This window comes from Bacidia gigantensis, assembly GCF_019456465.1.
Source record: "Bacidia gigantensis strain McMullin 20006 chromosome Unknown contig_156, whole genome shotgun sequence".
Classification (NCBI taxonomy): Eukaryota; Fungi; Ascomycota; class Lecanoromycetes; order Lecanorales; family Ramalinaceae; genus Bacidia; species Bacidia gigantensis.
Genome location: NW_025408594.1, coordinates 891,287 through 906,417, shown reverse-complemented (window position 1 = coordinate 906,417; position 15,131 = coordinate 891,287). Strand labels below are relative to the sequence as shown.

Here is a 15,131-nt window from a genome sequence, read left to right as displayed (position 1 = left end):
TTTCGAGAGACGCAAGATGAACAACAGTCTCCAAGTGAAGAAGTACAGACTTGGAATGAAATGTGGTCATGCTGTATAGTATGGTATCCAAAGCGCCCATAACACCTACGCTTAGCGACCAAGAAGCGATTACACCCAGCAGCAGCTAGAGCTGTGATCGCACTGATCACTACGTATCTCGACCTTCAACTTCTTCGTCCACAAGCCTTATAGTTCCATCGTCATTACCTAGAGGTGTTCTCGATCCCTTTTTGCCCTCCAGTAGGTCCGCCAATTCCGAAGCTTCCCGCTTCCCCCTGTCGACATCTACCATCAGCATCAACGGCAGCGGAATGAAGATTAGTACTGCTAAAAAGACGAAAGCTGGTCTGATCTCCCCGTAGCGATCTGTGATAGCACCAACAATAGCAGGCCCAAACACACTTGAGCCTTTATCAGTGATGGCGTAGAGTGCATAGAATGCTGCTTCGAAGCCGGGCGGTATAAGTTCACCAAACAGGCTGCGGCAATACGAGGATATTCCTCCAAGCACGAAACCGTAGATTGCTCCTAGAGGATACATCTCCCAAGGCTGTTGCAGCCCAAGCACACCAAGCCTCCTGATCGCCGGGACAAAGCCAAGAAGGCCATACAGCGGTATGATTTCGAAGAGGCAGATGCAGGCAATTATTGTTTGTGACGGCTTGAGGCCGAGCCAACGTGAGAGCTTACTCCACGTGAAAGCGCCTATCACGCCGACTACGGTCCCAGTCAGACTGATCATAGCCAGAGCCGCAGGTTTCATTTCCAGGTCGGTTTTTGCAAATAGTACGGCGGTACCACTGATGGTTGCAATAGCATCACTGAGTAAGAACCATGCGGCCAGAAAGAACATCATATCCTTCAGACGGCGAGCTCGCAATATCGTCTTCCACAGAGACTTCCAAGCATATACAAAGTATCCAGCCCAGGTTCTCTTCTGCTTTCCATCACTGGTAAACGGTAGTGGTGGGCCAGGTCTCGGTCGGAGCCACAACGCTGCAGGGATCGTGAAAAGCAGCCACCATAGTCCTATGAAAAACAAGACAATACGTAGGACTAGGGTAGTGGAGCTAGTCAATGGCTGCGCTATTATGATAATCACAATGCCAAGGGTTTGTACAACTACAGCGGCGAGATAACCGATACCAATGCCGTAAGACGAGATTTGAGTTGACAATCGAAGAGCTGGGGATACCGTTCCTTGCGGCGTTCCAGGCGCCATCTTATACTTGACGTTTGAGGCTTGTAACAGTGAATCGGTAGGTCCATCGAAATCTGCGTCTTCTGCCTCCTGGCTGTCCCGCGTAAGCTCCCGACTTGCGGTTTTGGTGCTATTCGATTTTTCCTCGGGCCTTATTGACGGATGTCGCCGGACAAGAATTGGTAGAAATGAATTTAACAATACAAAGGATGCGCCAAAACAGGTGTTTGCTACAATCGCTAACAGCGCACCGAATGCATATATACTGGGTACAACACCCAAGAACAGCATCGTTGCGACGGCTCCTGTGAAAGCAAATGAGAGTAAAAAGCTTTTCCGAGACCTGCCGTGGTCGGCAGCTGCTGAAATGGAAATGATCAACAGAGCCTGTACAAGAACACTCAGAGAAAATGTATACATAGCAAAGCTGGCAGTGTTGATGTCGATACCGAGAAATTTGACGATGCATTGACCTGCTTCACCTCTTGGTGCACGGGGAGCGAATGCTGCGTGTCTTCTAACGGCGGCCGCAGGCGGCGTGAGGTCGACACTGGAACCTTTGCACGGTTTGGTGCGGTCTAGAAGAAGCGATCCTCTTTCGCGACTTAATTGCTCTAAAGCTATGGGGATGAAGCTCCCCACACCGCAAATGACGAAAACCTCGGCCGCGAAACCGTAGCTGTACCACCCGGAGATTTCTTTCTGACTGGTGCTGCGTGTGTCTTCACCGGGAAATTGCGGGGGGTCGCCATCCTCTCCGAAGTCATTGTTGTGGTCCATAGTGTGTGAGGAAGAGGCCGATCTCAAAGATGCTTCGTCATCTGCAAAGGAAGAGGGAGCGGGGGACTTGTACAGCCAAGCTTTGGAGGAAGAAGGCTGTTGAGAATGGAGCTCGGGTCTTGGTAGAGGATCATTGCGAGGGACCTGGTTACATGAGTAAAGATGAAGGCATACACATGCAGTGTAGATGTTATTGGAGCACCATTTTGAAAGACAGAGGATCTCAAGATGATGCTACTTCTGTCCTGATGAGGTCTGGCAGGCTTGGCTCCCCCGACTTGGCCTAGCGGAGAACATGATCCCTGCGGCCGATCTCCAGCAGATGCCGACCCTCATTCTTTGTCCATTCGGCGCAGCAGCACGCAACATCGTGCTCACCCATGCACTTGAGCAGGTGAAGGACACAGTGGGAGAGAGATCGTAGAGGATAAACACACGCGGGGTCCGCTAAGGTCATCTGCAATCTCTTAGCAGTGGAACATAGTTTTACTACAGGCTAAGGACTGCCTCGAGCCGAACTAGATAACAGAAACGCGACTTCGCCGCCCCCCTTCAGCGCAGTATCGTTGCAGCGTCGACGAGCTCTGGGACACTTTCATCCTGGCCGAGTTGTCGCAGCAGACGAATGCATTGCCTTGTCTTGCCAACGGTCAGATCACGAGTTTCAAGGTGCGTTAGTGTCTCCATGAGTCAGTACGGTATCATCATCATTAAAGTCATCCGAGCTAAAGAAAGGCTGGGAAAGGCTTTCACGTAAGGTAAGGTAAGGCTAAAGGGTAGCGTAAGGGTAGCCCTCCAAGTAGGTAGCATCAGGTAGGTCAAGCCAAGAGGCGCCCAGTAGTAGATTTGCAACTCACCAGGGATGATTTGTGGCTCCGAACTTCTAAACACCTGAGATATTATTGGGGCCCTGTGAATTGGGTGTTCAATGCGTATCCAGTGTCCAGTAGTGTGTGTCGGTAGTGCCATGTCCACTATTGGCGGGGAAGGTGGGAGTGTACGAGTAGAATGTTCCTAAGGCCCTAGACTTAGAGACCACTCTAAAGGTTTGGGCTAACAACAAAGAGCAGGCGCCGCCCGCCGCTGCAATTTGTTAGCCGCAAGTTGGATGAGACCCAATTCACTCTGCATCCACTCACCTGCTCACCTTCACACCTACTCGCCTTCCTTCACCTGAACCTCGCGCGCTCTGCTCCCTTCACCTTCATTTATTCCACCTTTTGCGACTTGTCTAGCCTGGCTCTTCTTTTTCCTGACTACCGACACTCTACTCTCGCGGTACCATCCTCCATTGCCGACGACATCCCGCTGCAGTCTTCGCGGAACCTTGCAGGCGAGAATAGCCTGAACAACGCATCCTGAAATCTCAGCTCCACCGCCCTCGCATTTTTTGCAAGCCCGTCAAGGACGACACTAGCACCTGCTGACAACGTCGCGATACGACTTACGCGCTGAGAGCGATTGTCTTGCCCTGAAGGCGCACAGCAAGCCCTTCTAAGTCCTCCCGAGGACCGCCGAGTCTCTGACACCCGTCACGAATGCGTACCCTCACGGCACTATCGAGCTGAACCAACACGTAAGAGAAGGGGAGTCGGGAGGGGAACTGGGGGAAGTGGAGGGTGTGAAAAAAGGGAATGAGGCGACTGTTGGTGGTCAAGCGCAGGCTGATGGGGCGGCCGAGAGGATGCCTGGACTCACTGGACAGCCGGCACATGGTAGAGGTAGCATCGGCTCTGTAAAAGCAATGAATCACAAGGCTCCTCAAGACCACGCCATGGCTGTCCCAAATGGAGATGTCCCAAAGATCAACGGAGTCCATTCACTGTCTAATGGAGTGTTGACGAACGGCCTGGCGTTAGACCAGTCAGAAGAGCAGCACGAGGGACGAGAGCATCGTAGCAGTGATGCGTTGCAGAACCGCTATGGTCAGCTCCCCCCGAGATCAACCACATAACAATGAGTTATCGCCCCATCGCATCCTTAATTGAAAGACTCGTGCAAGAGACCTTCAACAATCTACAAGATACCATCTCCGAAATGTCTGAGATCCAAGTTGTCCCACCCCAGTCAAATGGCAACGTGAATAACGCGAAGGGATCCGCCAAAGCAGATGAATATCCCCCTAATGTGCAGAAGAAGGTCCGTATGTTCGATCTTGCAAACAGCAGAAGAGCGCAATTCATCAAGCTTCTGGTCCTCTCACGTTGGGCGCGCCATGCCGATAACATCAGTAAAGTCATAGATCTGCGCGTATGGCTCACAGATAAACAGACGGCTTTTCAGAGTGCCGTTGACTGGATGGGGGAATTGAAGAGGAAGTTGGCAACAATCAAGGAACCCTCGCCGGACACAAATACTGCCCTCGAGATCCTGTCGCTTGGACGTGCTTCATGGATACCAGATCTTACCTATTTACCTGCAGAAGCGCTAACGCCTCCACGAATGTTGGAAAATCTCCGAAGAATCAATACCCTTCTGTCGATTCGCCTTCGCCTACACGAAAAGATTCCTTCAAATCTGAGAGATTTTTCGATTTCGTCTGGCAGAGCCACTTTCCGAGTCTCGGAGGAGTTTGAAGTCGATTTATCTATAGCTGATGAGGACACCTCTAAGCAGCTCTACTTCATCGATTTGCGCTTCACGTTTTCACCAATGGTTACATCGTTGCCAGCAGGGCGACTACGAGACGAGTTCGAAGCAAAAGCGAATGACGCCCTTGGTCGAGACGGCCTTCTTGGTCTCTTCGATTACATTCATAACATAGTGTTGACACAGAAACTTACAATCTTGAGAAATCAAGCACAGGAATTAGCAAGAGGACACTGGGCTGAACATTTGAAAGTTGAACCCTTGAGACGATCGGTAGTCGTTCAATATTGGTGTGACAGGCAAGGGGCAAAGCATTGGATCGAAATTGGGATTATACGCGGCAAGACGAAGCGAATAGCTTACGCGGATGAAGAGCAAAGGATACCAAAGCTCGGAGTAAGATGGTTCCGAGGAGGGAAGGAAGTCTCGGATGTCCAGGTCGATCTCAGATTAGGGGAAATATCGATGCGCCATATTCTTGAACAAGTCATTACACGACACATAAACTCGGACATGTCCGAGATGGCTACCGGTCTCCGTCGTGGACAAGCTTATTCAAGCGGCCGACTGCGATTGAAAGCTCAAGAGGGCATCAGCAAGCCTTCCGAGGCGTACCTGCTAGTCCAGCTCACATCCTCAAAAGCTATCAAACTTTCGCAAGAGCCCGTCTCAGGCCGATTCGCGATACTACCCTCCTCCAAGTTAAGTAGCCGCGCAGAATATGAACTCAATCGGCTTGCAGTGCCTGCGAACGAAGGTGCCAGCCAGCTATCCTTCCTCCGTGCGCTCACTACACACGAAGAAGTAAGCGCGGGCGCAATCCGTCTTGGTTGGGATCCTTTACCTTCACTAAGACCAAATCAAGAGACAATCCAGAGGCTTTTCACCAAGGGTAATCAACACATAAAGTTCTTCAAAAGGCATTCCTGGGCGTCTGGTTGGGCCCTCGCCTTTTCGGCAAGTTTGGACGGCGACCAGTGGTGGGTTGTTGAGACGTCTGAAACCCCAATCGATGGAGAACAGAGCTCCAAGACAACACTGGAGTCGACGATACGCAAAGCATACAGCATCAACACTGCTCAGCCTAGCTCCTCGCCGGAGCCTCTGAGTTCATATCTGATTGAGGTAGAGCGATGCGCGGCTGGCACGATATCTCAGTCCATTGACTCGCGATATATGGCTTCGACGCGAATGCCCCATAAGTTGCAAGCGGCGACGTCACTAGATGCGATACCACAATGTCCAAGTCTCTATCTACGACTACCAGCGAAAAAGGATCCACAAGATCTTACTACGTCAAAGCCACTCGATCTTCGGTGGGCCCAAGAGCTTGTCAAGCTCGACTACCAAGGGCTCAGTATTTCTCATTCATGTGCTGTGCATTTAGCGACGACGTGCTTAGAACAGCCATTGCCTAATATGAAGGACCTTGCTGCGAATGTGCCTGGAGCTGCCTTCCATCCTTCGTCCGGCGCTTTCGCACTTCAGCTTCAAACTCAAATTGGACAGAGTGTGATACCACAGCTTTCTCAGCGTATTTCTGGAATAGGACGTCTTCATGATTTCATTACTATTATTAAAGGCTACAAACTACTCGTCACACGAATCTCCATAAGCTCTCTCGATTTCACCTATCTCGAGAATCCACAAAAACTCAAGGCTGTGATCCACTTCCCTGCAGACGGTCCGCTTCAGATGTCGCTCTTACAGCCGAATCCTCATCTTCGCATCCTGGATCATCTAAACTCTCGCTTTCGCACTAAAGGTTTAGCACACGTCCTCTCAATCATGCAAATAACGCTGTCTCTACTGTTCACCCTTGCAAGGCTCGAGTCTGCAAGAAAATCGTCAAATATGAATATACTGGTTCGATCAGAGTCATGGTACCAGGTTATCTACTCAGCCACTTCACCAGTAGGTGGGTTTGACATAGTCTTGAGGAGGCGAAGAGATACAGCCATGTGGTTCATACCGGAAGACACTATCAAGCCTCCTTTTATTTACGATGAAGCGAAGGATATCCGAAGAGGAAAGGGCAATGGCTGGAGAGGTGTTAAGGGTGGCATCATCACTGAGCTGAATGGTATCCACGAAGCTATGGAGAGGCTTGATGCCGTTTACTCTAGAGCCGCAGAGCACGCTGCCGGACAATCAAGAAAGGGGAAACGAAAAGCTGAAGATGAAGTTGTAGAGATCGACTAAAGCCGCCCACACTTTGGGCATGAGCGAAGATTAGACGGCAAGGATATTTTGTATTATGATATAGCTTCATCTTGCTTAAGGAAGGATCAATGGTAGCCGGAGTCAAACGGGAAGGGGGGGCATTTCTTCATTATTTATTATACCCAAGAGACGAATTTGCGAAGGCGCAGCGACGACTAAATTGGGTATAACATTCGGCTTGAATGACTGGACAGAGAGAATAGCATCAGCTTCAGACTTAGATTCAATGATACATCAATATTTGCTGAATAAGAATTGTGTGGCAGAGTGGCAGACCGGTCGAGATATGTCGACTAGAAATATTGAAACATATCCTGATATACTCTAACTGCATCGTATCCCATGAAAGTCAAGCTCGTGATATGATCACACAAAGCTTCTCGATCCTGGTACATGCACGTCTCAATATTCGTCATGATCTGTCGCCGTATTTAGGGGCATTCTCATATGCAGAAATGTCGTTCATCCAATGACGCTGCTTAGCCTGATCAGATCATAGCCCCTTTCACCTTGAGACGACTGAAAAGACAGCCTAGTCGCCTTCAACACTTTCTCATAATAGGCTCGGGAGCGAGAGAAGATAATGAAAGATCAAGGGAGTGGCATGGCGAGCAAGGACAATCAGATCGTGCTCATGAGGACGTTTCTTGAGCACCTAGAAGTAAAGCCCTCCAAAGCTTTATTCCCTTACTAACAAAGCTAGAGTGGTATGGTGAATGGACATCGCATTATTTTCTTTGCAAGCGCAGAGCGTCTCCTATCAGACCTTCTGCTTCAAGAGCTCGGCTCCCCTCTTTGCTAAAGTCGCGTTCTCCACCGTTTGATCAGGACTGCCCTCAAGAGCCAAATGCACCGTCGCAGCAGCCAGCTCATCGACCTTGATACTCGGAAAGATGCTCCAGAACGAGCTGAGGAGAGTCCTCCTCAAGACGAAAGCAGGCCTCGTGACGTAGGTTTCGAGAACATCCCCACGTTCTTTGCCTAAGGCAGACAGTCCAATCTCCACTTCGCCCTTTACACAATTCTGTTAGCCGACCACCATCATAATTGTTGAGGCGCAGGCAGACAGCACATACCCTCAATTTCCGAAACTTTCCCAGAACCCAGACACTGCTTTCCTGGTCCTTGATAACGAGAATCCCACTCGTATACACAAATCTGAATTTGCCTTCTCTGTTCCCACCCTCATTGGCTACGTCCGCAAGCTTCTTCGCCACGCTCATAGTCCCCTCCACGTCAAATCTCCTTGCATCTTCTAGCGTGGCTCCGAAGGGCTTGGTGCCAACTGCCCAGATACATGCGTCCGCGTCGGCACATTCGGAGAGGATGGAAGGAGAAAGGGCAATGATGTCCTCGGAGATGAGGACTTTCAGTTTGGCGTCTGGAGGCGACGAAGGGAGTTGACGGCGTGATATGACGATGAGGGAGGTTATGGAGGGATTGGCAAGAGCATGGGTGAGGATCTCGCCACCGATGAAGCCGGTGGCGCCGAAGAGGATGAGTTTCATTTTCCACTGATCAGTGATCACAGTACTGGAAATGTGTGATGTGCTTGGGTTAATATCTGAGAAGGAAGCGATACAAGCATGAACGCGCTTTATGAAGGTAATGAATTCGTTGCGCGGGGTCCCATGACGCGCATTGCAACGGCCGTATCGAATGAGGTCAGACGGGTTCACTTCGTATTCGAGATCATTATTCCCCCTTGAAGCTCCTATCCACGACAGGCTGCAGGCAATTCATGAATACAACGTTGAAATCAGGTGGGCGTAACAGGGGAAAAATGCTTGTGCCCGTCCTGCAGCCAACGGACCGGACGAATAGCGGACGAACGACAGGATTGCAAGGTCTCGCAATCGTCGATGAAGAGATGACTTTCGTATAGTCGACTATTTGTTTGATTGCTTGTGCAAAGCTTTTTACCGCTTTTTAGTAGCTGGGATAATCTTTGACGCCCCATTGTCCAACCAGCTCCATCGCCTCCTTACCGCCATACTTGAGTCTCTCGTCACCAAGCACACCACTCACGCACGCCCAAGGATCACGGGATCCACCCCATCTCAAAACTTCGTTCTTGTATTTCTCACCTGCCTCTCTATTGATTGCACCACCGTTCTGTCCACCTTGGAAAACTTCTCGCCAGATTTTTCCGGCAATTGCACGGTCGAAGAGATAACTATAGTACGTGCCGCTGTACTCCACAAAATGGCCCAAGAAACCTTGTGGAGATATATCTCGTGGCTCGCGAATACTTCCATACCTATCGTAGATATCGTAGAAAGTCTTCGTCGTGTCAAAGTCTTGGTTAGCGGGAAGTGAGGAATGATAAGCTTGATCCAACAAGCTGTACAGAATCTGCGACTCTGTAGACAAACCTTGCTCCCGGCTTCGTCGCTCGAGTAAATCGCGTATTAGATAAAAAGGTAGAGGTGCATCGGTTTTCCAGTGGCGCGCAAAGAGACCAAGTACCGACTCATCAGACGCGAAGCTCTCCATAAGCACAGATGGGAGTTCGGCAAAATCTGTTGCACATCGGGTACCTGAGACTATGTGCAATGATGTTCGCCCCATTATCGAATGAAGTGCATGCCCCATTTCATGGAAGAGCGTCTGCACATCACGAAACGAGAGCAGCGTTGGCTTTTCCGGATGGAGCGCCTGCGCGTAGTTGCAAATGAGAGCAATCGTAGGCAATTGGAAAAGTTTTCCACTGGACGAGGACGTAGCTCGCGCCATTCCATCATCTTTTAAAGGCGTACTAGCTGCAGCTTCTTCCTCAGATATTTCACGAGAGCAGCGAAGAGTGAAGTGCGCGGGGTTCGAGGTTTTTCCATCCCGTTCGAATAAGTCACAGTACAGAACAGCGATCTGGTTACCGCCCTCATTGACAACGTCAAGGCGACGAACGTCGTTGTACCATGTCTCTCCCGATTCTGTCTCGCGGGGAACTAGGCGTATACCATAAAGCCGGTCGAAGAGGCGCGAAAGGCCTTGTATGACGGTCCCGAGTGAGAAGTAGGCAGAGAAATTATCGGCTTCATTTTGCTTCTGATCCAGATCGTCCCTTATTCGATTTTCATAGTACAAGATATCCCATGGCTGCAATGACGAAGTCGTTCCATCTGAGCTCTTCTTTGCCATCAGAGCTCTAAGCTCTTTAGCCACGCCAGGGGCGTTATCTGAGCTCAGAGCAGCAAGAAAAGAATTGACCGCTTCCGGAGTCTTCGCCATCTTGTCCACGAGGGTCATCTCTGCGTAACCTTTAAACTTCGACAAGCTAGCCAATTCAGTGCGAGTCTTTAACAGTTCGGAGAGCACGTCTAATTGAGGCTGTGCCACAGTCTTCATGTTTGTGTAGATGGTCTTTCTTATTTGCTCGCTATGGATAGATCCAAGAGCAACATAAAGGATATCATTGGTCAATGGCAAGGATACATTGCCCATTCTCGAAGTATATCTTCGTAAAATGACTGGGTCCAAGCCTTCCCCTGCTTCCTTGCGGAAGCGAACATAGGGCTCTTGAGGCATCATATTCTGGGTAAATTGGATACCTAGATATTTGGATCTGTTTGAAAGATCTATAAAGCGTTGTCTGTCCTTTGCAGGTAGATCAATGGCTGATTGAGAGAAATCTTTAAGTAGATTGCGAGCCACACACGTTTCCTCTTCATTCCACGATAGATTTGTATCGTGAAAAGCATAGGCTTTTTTGAGCTGAGAATGAAGACCTGGTGTGGTGTTCAAGATATTCATATACTCCCAAAGGTGTGCGTGCGCGTTTGCAGCGCTCCGCTGCCATTCAGTATTGGGATGAGTATTGCGGACGAAGTCGGCAAGATCGAGTACTCGACAGAGACAATCACTCAAAAGGTCTAGCTTTCGAGGAAGAGCGTTGTACTCCTCAGTCGACGAAGCTCGTAGCACATCGTCTACGATATCCCGGCACTTTTCCTGTATATCGCGTGCGAAGCTATGAAAGCCAGTAGGCCTTATCAAATATCGATTCTGAAAGAGACCTTTTGAGGATTTGATATTCTTCGAGGTTTGACCGAATTCATTCCAAAACAATCTCGAATCGAACACTTTACGGAGAGTCTCGTCGTCGACCCTTTTCTGACCGCTCGTAGGGGCGAACGCACGGTGCTGTATCGTCGTCACAGCAGGAGATATAGATGCGAAATATCTGTTCTTGATGCCTTTGCAGAGGCTTACATCCTTCCGAAGCGTCCATCCTCTGATCATGTCCTAGCCCTGCATGGCTTTATGTCTGTGATCAAGGCACAAGATAATTTTGTCGGTACAGATACTTTACGGTCTATGTTAGTGAGTCGCCTAGCGGTGCTGTATTAATACCAGATGACGTTGCAGGCCATTGCCCCACATGCCAATATCAAGGACGCCTTTTGTAAGCGCCATTTGTTTTTGTATAAGAGGGGTTTTTCATCTTTGACACAAACACACTGTAACCCTCTGTTTCCTTAGGCACATCGTCTTCGAAACAACATACCCATTGCTACCTTCATAAGCCTTCAAAATGGCAGATACAAGTTCTAAGGACGGAGCTTTCAACATTCTTGGCTCGGAGAAGCTGAACACTCCTGATGGGAGAAATCCGCCAAAGGATACATCAGCGGGGTCGGAACAAGCAGCGCCCAAAGCGGGTCAACCAAATACGGAGGAGTACAAACAGAAATGCATAGCTGCACACAATGCGTTGGAGGACAAGCTAAGGGAGAATGAGCGGCTCGCGAGATGGAGAAGGGAGTGAAGTTACAATCCTCACGTACGGGAATCCCATGTTGAGAACAACGGAATACTTATATTCACTAGCAAGGGTGTGCAAGAATGCTACTTGATGGCGGCCAAGTGGGCCAGGTTGGGGGAAACACATTCTTATTACGAGGTCATGGTCGGCACGGTTCACGAAATTACAAAGCACCACTGGTTACGCAAGACATCACTGTCGAAATTTGTATAATAGGAGATCGAATGATGATTTGACCTATGAATGTGTGTATGAATCAAGAATGTCAACTCACTTCAAGGTGACTGTATCACCAGCTTGTTTTCAATGAAATCTGTCATACCTATGATGATCCAATCCATTTAATCATTTTCTTCTTCTTCTTTCCAAGAAATAGCCCTTTTAATAGGCCTCAAATGTCTTTTACTGCTCTAGCATACGTCTCATATGGCGCACAGACTCCGAGGGCACGTCTCGCATGCACGTTGAGCTGGGACAGGCCATATATGATACTCGCGTTAGTCCACCCGAAACTGATGAGCTTTATTAGTCCGCCATTAATTCAGGGCATGGAAGCCGGGAGGGGAGTCTCACCCTTCTTGTGGTGCGTATTTAAAATTCAGTCCCTGATTTCCATACTCCGCGTCTACTTTTTGTGGTGCGTCGAGAGTCGTGACGTTGTACTTCTCCACAACCGTACCATTATAATCAACAAAGACCTTGAGAACCATATGGAGCCAGCGATATATCAAGCGTTCAGCCTCTTCGTGGTACCCATACTGCTTCAGACCTTCCCAAGCAAGCATTTGATGCGGAGGCCAGCCGTGAGGGTAGTCCCACTGCTTCTGTGGATTCGCATCATCAACGAGACCACGAGACTTCTCTGTTGTACTTGACAGTCCACCAATGCATTCAAAATGAGGCAGCCCTTTCTCTACAAGCTTGCCTGCCTGTTGCGCGCTTGCAATGCCGCACCACAGAGGCCACAACATTGTGACCGATTCGTGATCACTTTGTTTACGGGTTCGAATGTTGAAGTCAAAGTACATGCCCTTTTCTTCGTTCCAACAGTACTGGTTGACTGACTCTTTTCGTTTTCTTGCCGCCCGATCCCATTTGGCAGACTTTTCAATACTCACTTGACCCTCGTTCGAGGAACTAAAGTCGGCTGGCACGGAAAGTTGATCATCGAAAATGCTGCGTATAGCCCAGGCGATGTCTTTCTCGTACTTATAAAGAAGACATTGCAAGTCGATCGTTCCCATGTCTGCACACACGCTTTCGACTCGGTTGCTAGTGTCATGACCACATTCACGAACGGCTCGATCGTGAAGGAAAAATGTATCCAATTCCGCTTCTGAGATCTCACCGGTATCATATTTCGTAATAAATTGCTCAATGTTGATGTCGTATCTTTTTGCATAGGGTGCGAGAATATGATTGAAGGCACCGAGTTCGCATTCGGGGGGAAAGCCTACACCGATTGGTCTGTATGTGTTGAGTCCTGAGGAAATATCATGTCTAGGTGGTGCCATCCAATACTCGTTGTATTCTTTTATAGCAGCAAGCAGTGCAAGGCGCAGACGATCTTTGGCGTCAACCTCGTGTTGACAGGTCTTATACGTTCGTAAAGCAAGATCCGTGAGGAAAGGGGGCTGTGATCTCCCAAGATAGTAGGAGCGATTTGCATTACAGATCTTGCCGTAGTGCTTTATTTCGAATACGAAATGTTTAATAATCGACTTGACCACTTCGACATGGGTTTCCATCATACCCCAGGCACAGAAGGCTGTATCCCAATAATATAGCTCGTTGAAGCGACCGCCAGGTACGATAAACGGAGTCCCTGTGAGAGCCCCTTTGATTTTTGGATCTTGTTTCATGTCAAGAGCAAGGAGACCAGGCTTTGCATTGAGGCTGTGGATGAAATCCGAATCAAGTCCGCCATCGGGAAGCTTTTGCACGTCTAGATGCATGCTTGGATTTTCTTCCGAAAGGCGCTTGAAATAGGTGTACTGCTCTGGAGCTCCACTTGGGATGTAGATTCTTCGAGGAGATTCCTCAGTCCCTTTTGTCTTCGAGTCCAACGTTGCCTTTGCGACCCCCGCCGCGTCAGTAGTTCTAGTGAGGTTGTCCCACCAAGAACCCTTGATGAGTCGCTCCAGCCGCCGGATGGGGTCCTCACTCAAATGGCCAGTGTTGACCTCGAGGTACTTCTGACCCCTTTTTTCAGCAAGAAAAAGCTCCTGCAAAAGATTTGCTAGTGCATAGTTTCCCTTAATACAAACAACCTGATTGTCGTCAGGTGATAAATTAGAAGTAACAAAGCACTTGTACAGAGTCAGCTTCGCATTGCCAGGTGAGTTAGGTAATATTCTGGAAGTCACCTTCGGCCCGGTGTCTTCTACGGTGATTAGCCCGTCCCCGTCAAGATCCTCATGCTCTAGCAATGCCTCCTTGGTTGTATCAACTGCAAGAACAAGCTTTCGATCGGCAAAAAGAAAGCTGTCTTAAGCCTATATCAGTCAAAATATTTAAGCTGCTTTTTCGGGCACCCACCATCGTTACCCAGACTCTTTCGGGAATTGGCTCGCTTGTGGTGGGCCTACATTTATTTGGTAAGTCATCTTGGCAATACATTTCTCCGTGGTATGACTTTGATTCCGCAAAAGCCACAGGCTCATGGTAATACATGATGACAAAATTAATTTGCGCTTGAGGTATGAAGGAACTGCGCAGAGGTAAAGGGAACAGGAAAGCAACTCGCTGAACGTAGGAGTTGCACGCATCGAACTTCAACAACACTGACCTCAATTGTCATATTGGCGTGATACGTGGTCCAATCAGCCCCCGTTCACATATATCTTTGTGAGGCTTTGTTGCAAAAGCGATTGCTGCTTTCAAAGTGCGGCAATGTGTTGGAGGCCTACTTCCTAAAAAAATGTAGGTGAAGTGACCATCATGATGGCGCGGACAAGTAGACACAGTAATTCATTGAAGAGGGCAAAGGCTCCAAATGGTCACTCATGATTCTGAAACTGTAGTAACATGCAACAGTGAATGAATCCAGTTCGTAATTCTCATCAAATCTGTCTAACAGAAGCCATTAGAGGTAAGCAATTGCAACGGTGAGCCAATGGGAGCAGCACAGCCGATTAAATTTGTGACGCCAACTTGTTACACGGCAATATCTGTATATACTCGAACTTATGCAACGATGTTTGGATAGACAGCTTCACAAAGATGGAGTTGACGTTTAAACAAAGTCTAAGAGCCGCCGAGCGGCCCGGCCGAGCAAATGAGCATTAGACGTAAGGTGAGCTACGGTAAGCTACCTACCTTGGGTAGTTCATACAGGATCCTCCAGGTCTTTATTGTTGAAAGTGCAGCTCAACTCCCTGGTGCACCGGGCACGCGAAAGCAATTTACAGACGGTGGCCCATCTGTACCGCTTCAGTAAACGCATCCTTCGAATTTGCTATTATCCCTGCTGCCATCAAACCTCTCATCGCGAGTCTAGTCAGCTAATTCTGTGTTGAGCGTAAGGAAACCGCTCATAAGATCGGCCTGTAA

General features: G+C 48.9%; 5 protein-coding genes across 5 annotated transcripts; 1 reads left to right on the top strand and 4 right to left on the bottom strand.

Annotated features, from left to right (window-relative positions):
- Positions 1–169: 169 nt before the first annotated feature.
- KY384_002542 (uncharacterized protein) lies at positions 170–2,002 on the bottom strand (the record flags this gene model as incomplete). The annotated part of the gene is made up of 1 exon (XM_044811065.1): positions 170–2,002. The coding sequence occupies one exon, from the start codon at positions 2,000–2,002 to the stop codon at positions 170–172; it is 1,833 nt and encodes a 610-aa protein (XP_044671948.1).
- A 1,744-nt stretch (positions 2,003–3,746) lies between these two features.
- KY384_002541 (uncharacterized protein) lies at positions 3,747–6,793 on the top strand (the record flags this gene model as incomplete). The annotated part of the gene is made up of 2 exons (XM_044811064.1): positions 3,747–3,927; positions 4,026–6,793. 2 exons carry the CDS (start codon positions 3,747–3,749, stop codon positions 6,791–6,793), a joined length of 2,949 nt encoding a protein of 982 aa, XP_044671947.1.
- A 781-nt stretch (positions 6,794–7,574) lies between these two features.
- Positions 7,575–8,322, bottom strand: KY384_002540 (uncharacterized protein; the record flags this gene model as incomplete). The annotated part of the gene is made up of 2 exons (XM_044811063.1): positions 7,575–7,826; positions 7,891–8,322. The coding sequence occupies 2 exons, from the start codon at positions 8,320–8,322 to the stop codon at positions 7,575–7,577; spliced, it is 684 nt and encodes a 227-aa protein (XP_044671946.1).
- A 421-nt stretch (positions 8,323–8,743) lies between these two features.
- Positions 8,744–11,056, bottom strand: KY384_002539 (uncharacterized protein; the record flags this gene model as incomplete). Its single annotated transcript, XM_044811062.1, has 1 exon — positions 8,744–11,056. The coding sequence occupies one exon, from the start codon at positions 11,054–11,056 to the stop codon at positions 8,744–8,746; it is 2,313 nt and encodes a 770-aa protein (XP_044671945.1).
- Positions 11,057–12,148: 1,092 nt separating this feature from the next.
- KY384_002538 (uncharacterized protein) lies at positions 12,149–14,379 on the bottom strand (the record flags this gene model as incomplete). Its single annotated transcript, XM_044811061.1, has 3 exons — positions 12,149–14,067; positions 14,118–14,163; positions 14,368–14,379. 3 exons carry the CDS (start codon positions 14,377–14,379, stop codon positions 12,149–12,151), a joined length of 1,977 nt encoding a protein of 658 aa, XP_044671944.1.
- Between the last annotated feature and the right edge of the window lie 752 nt (positions 14,380–15,131).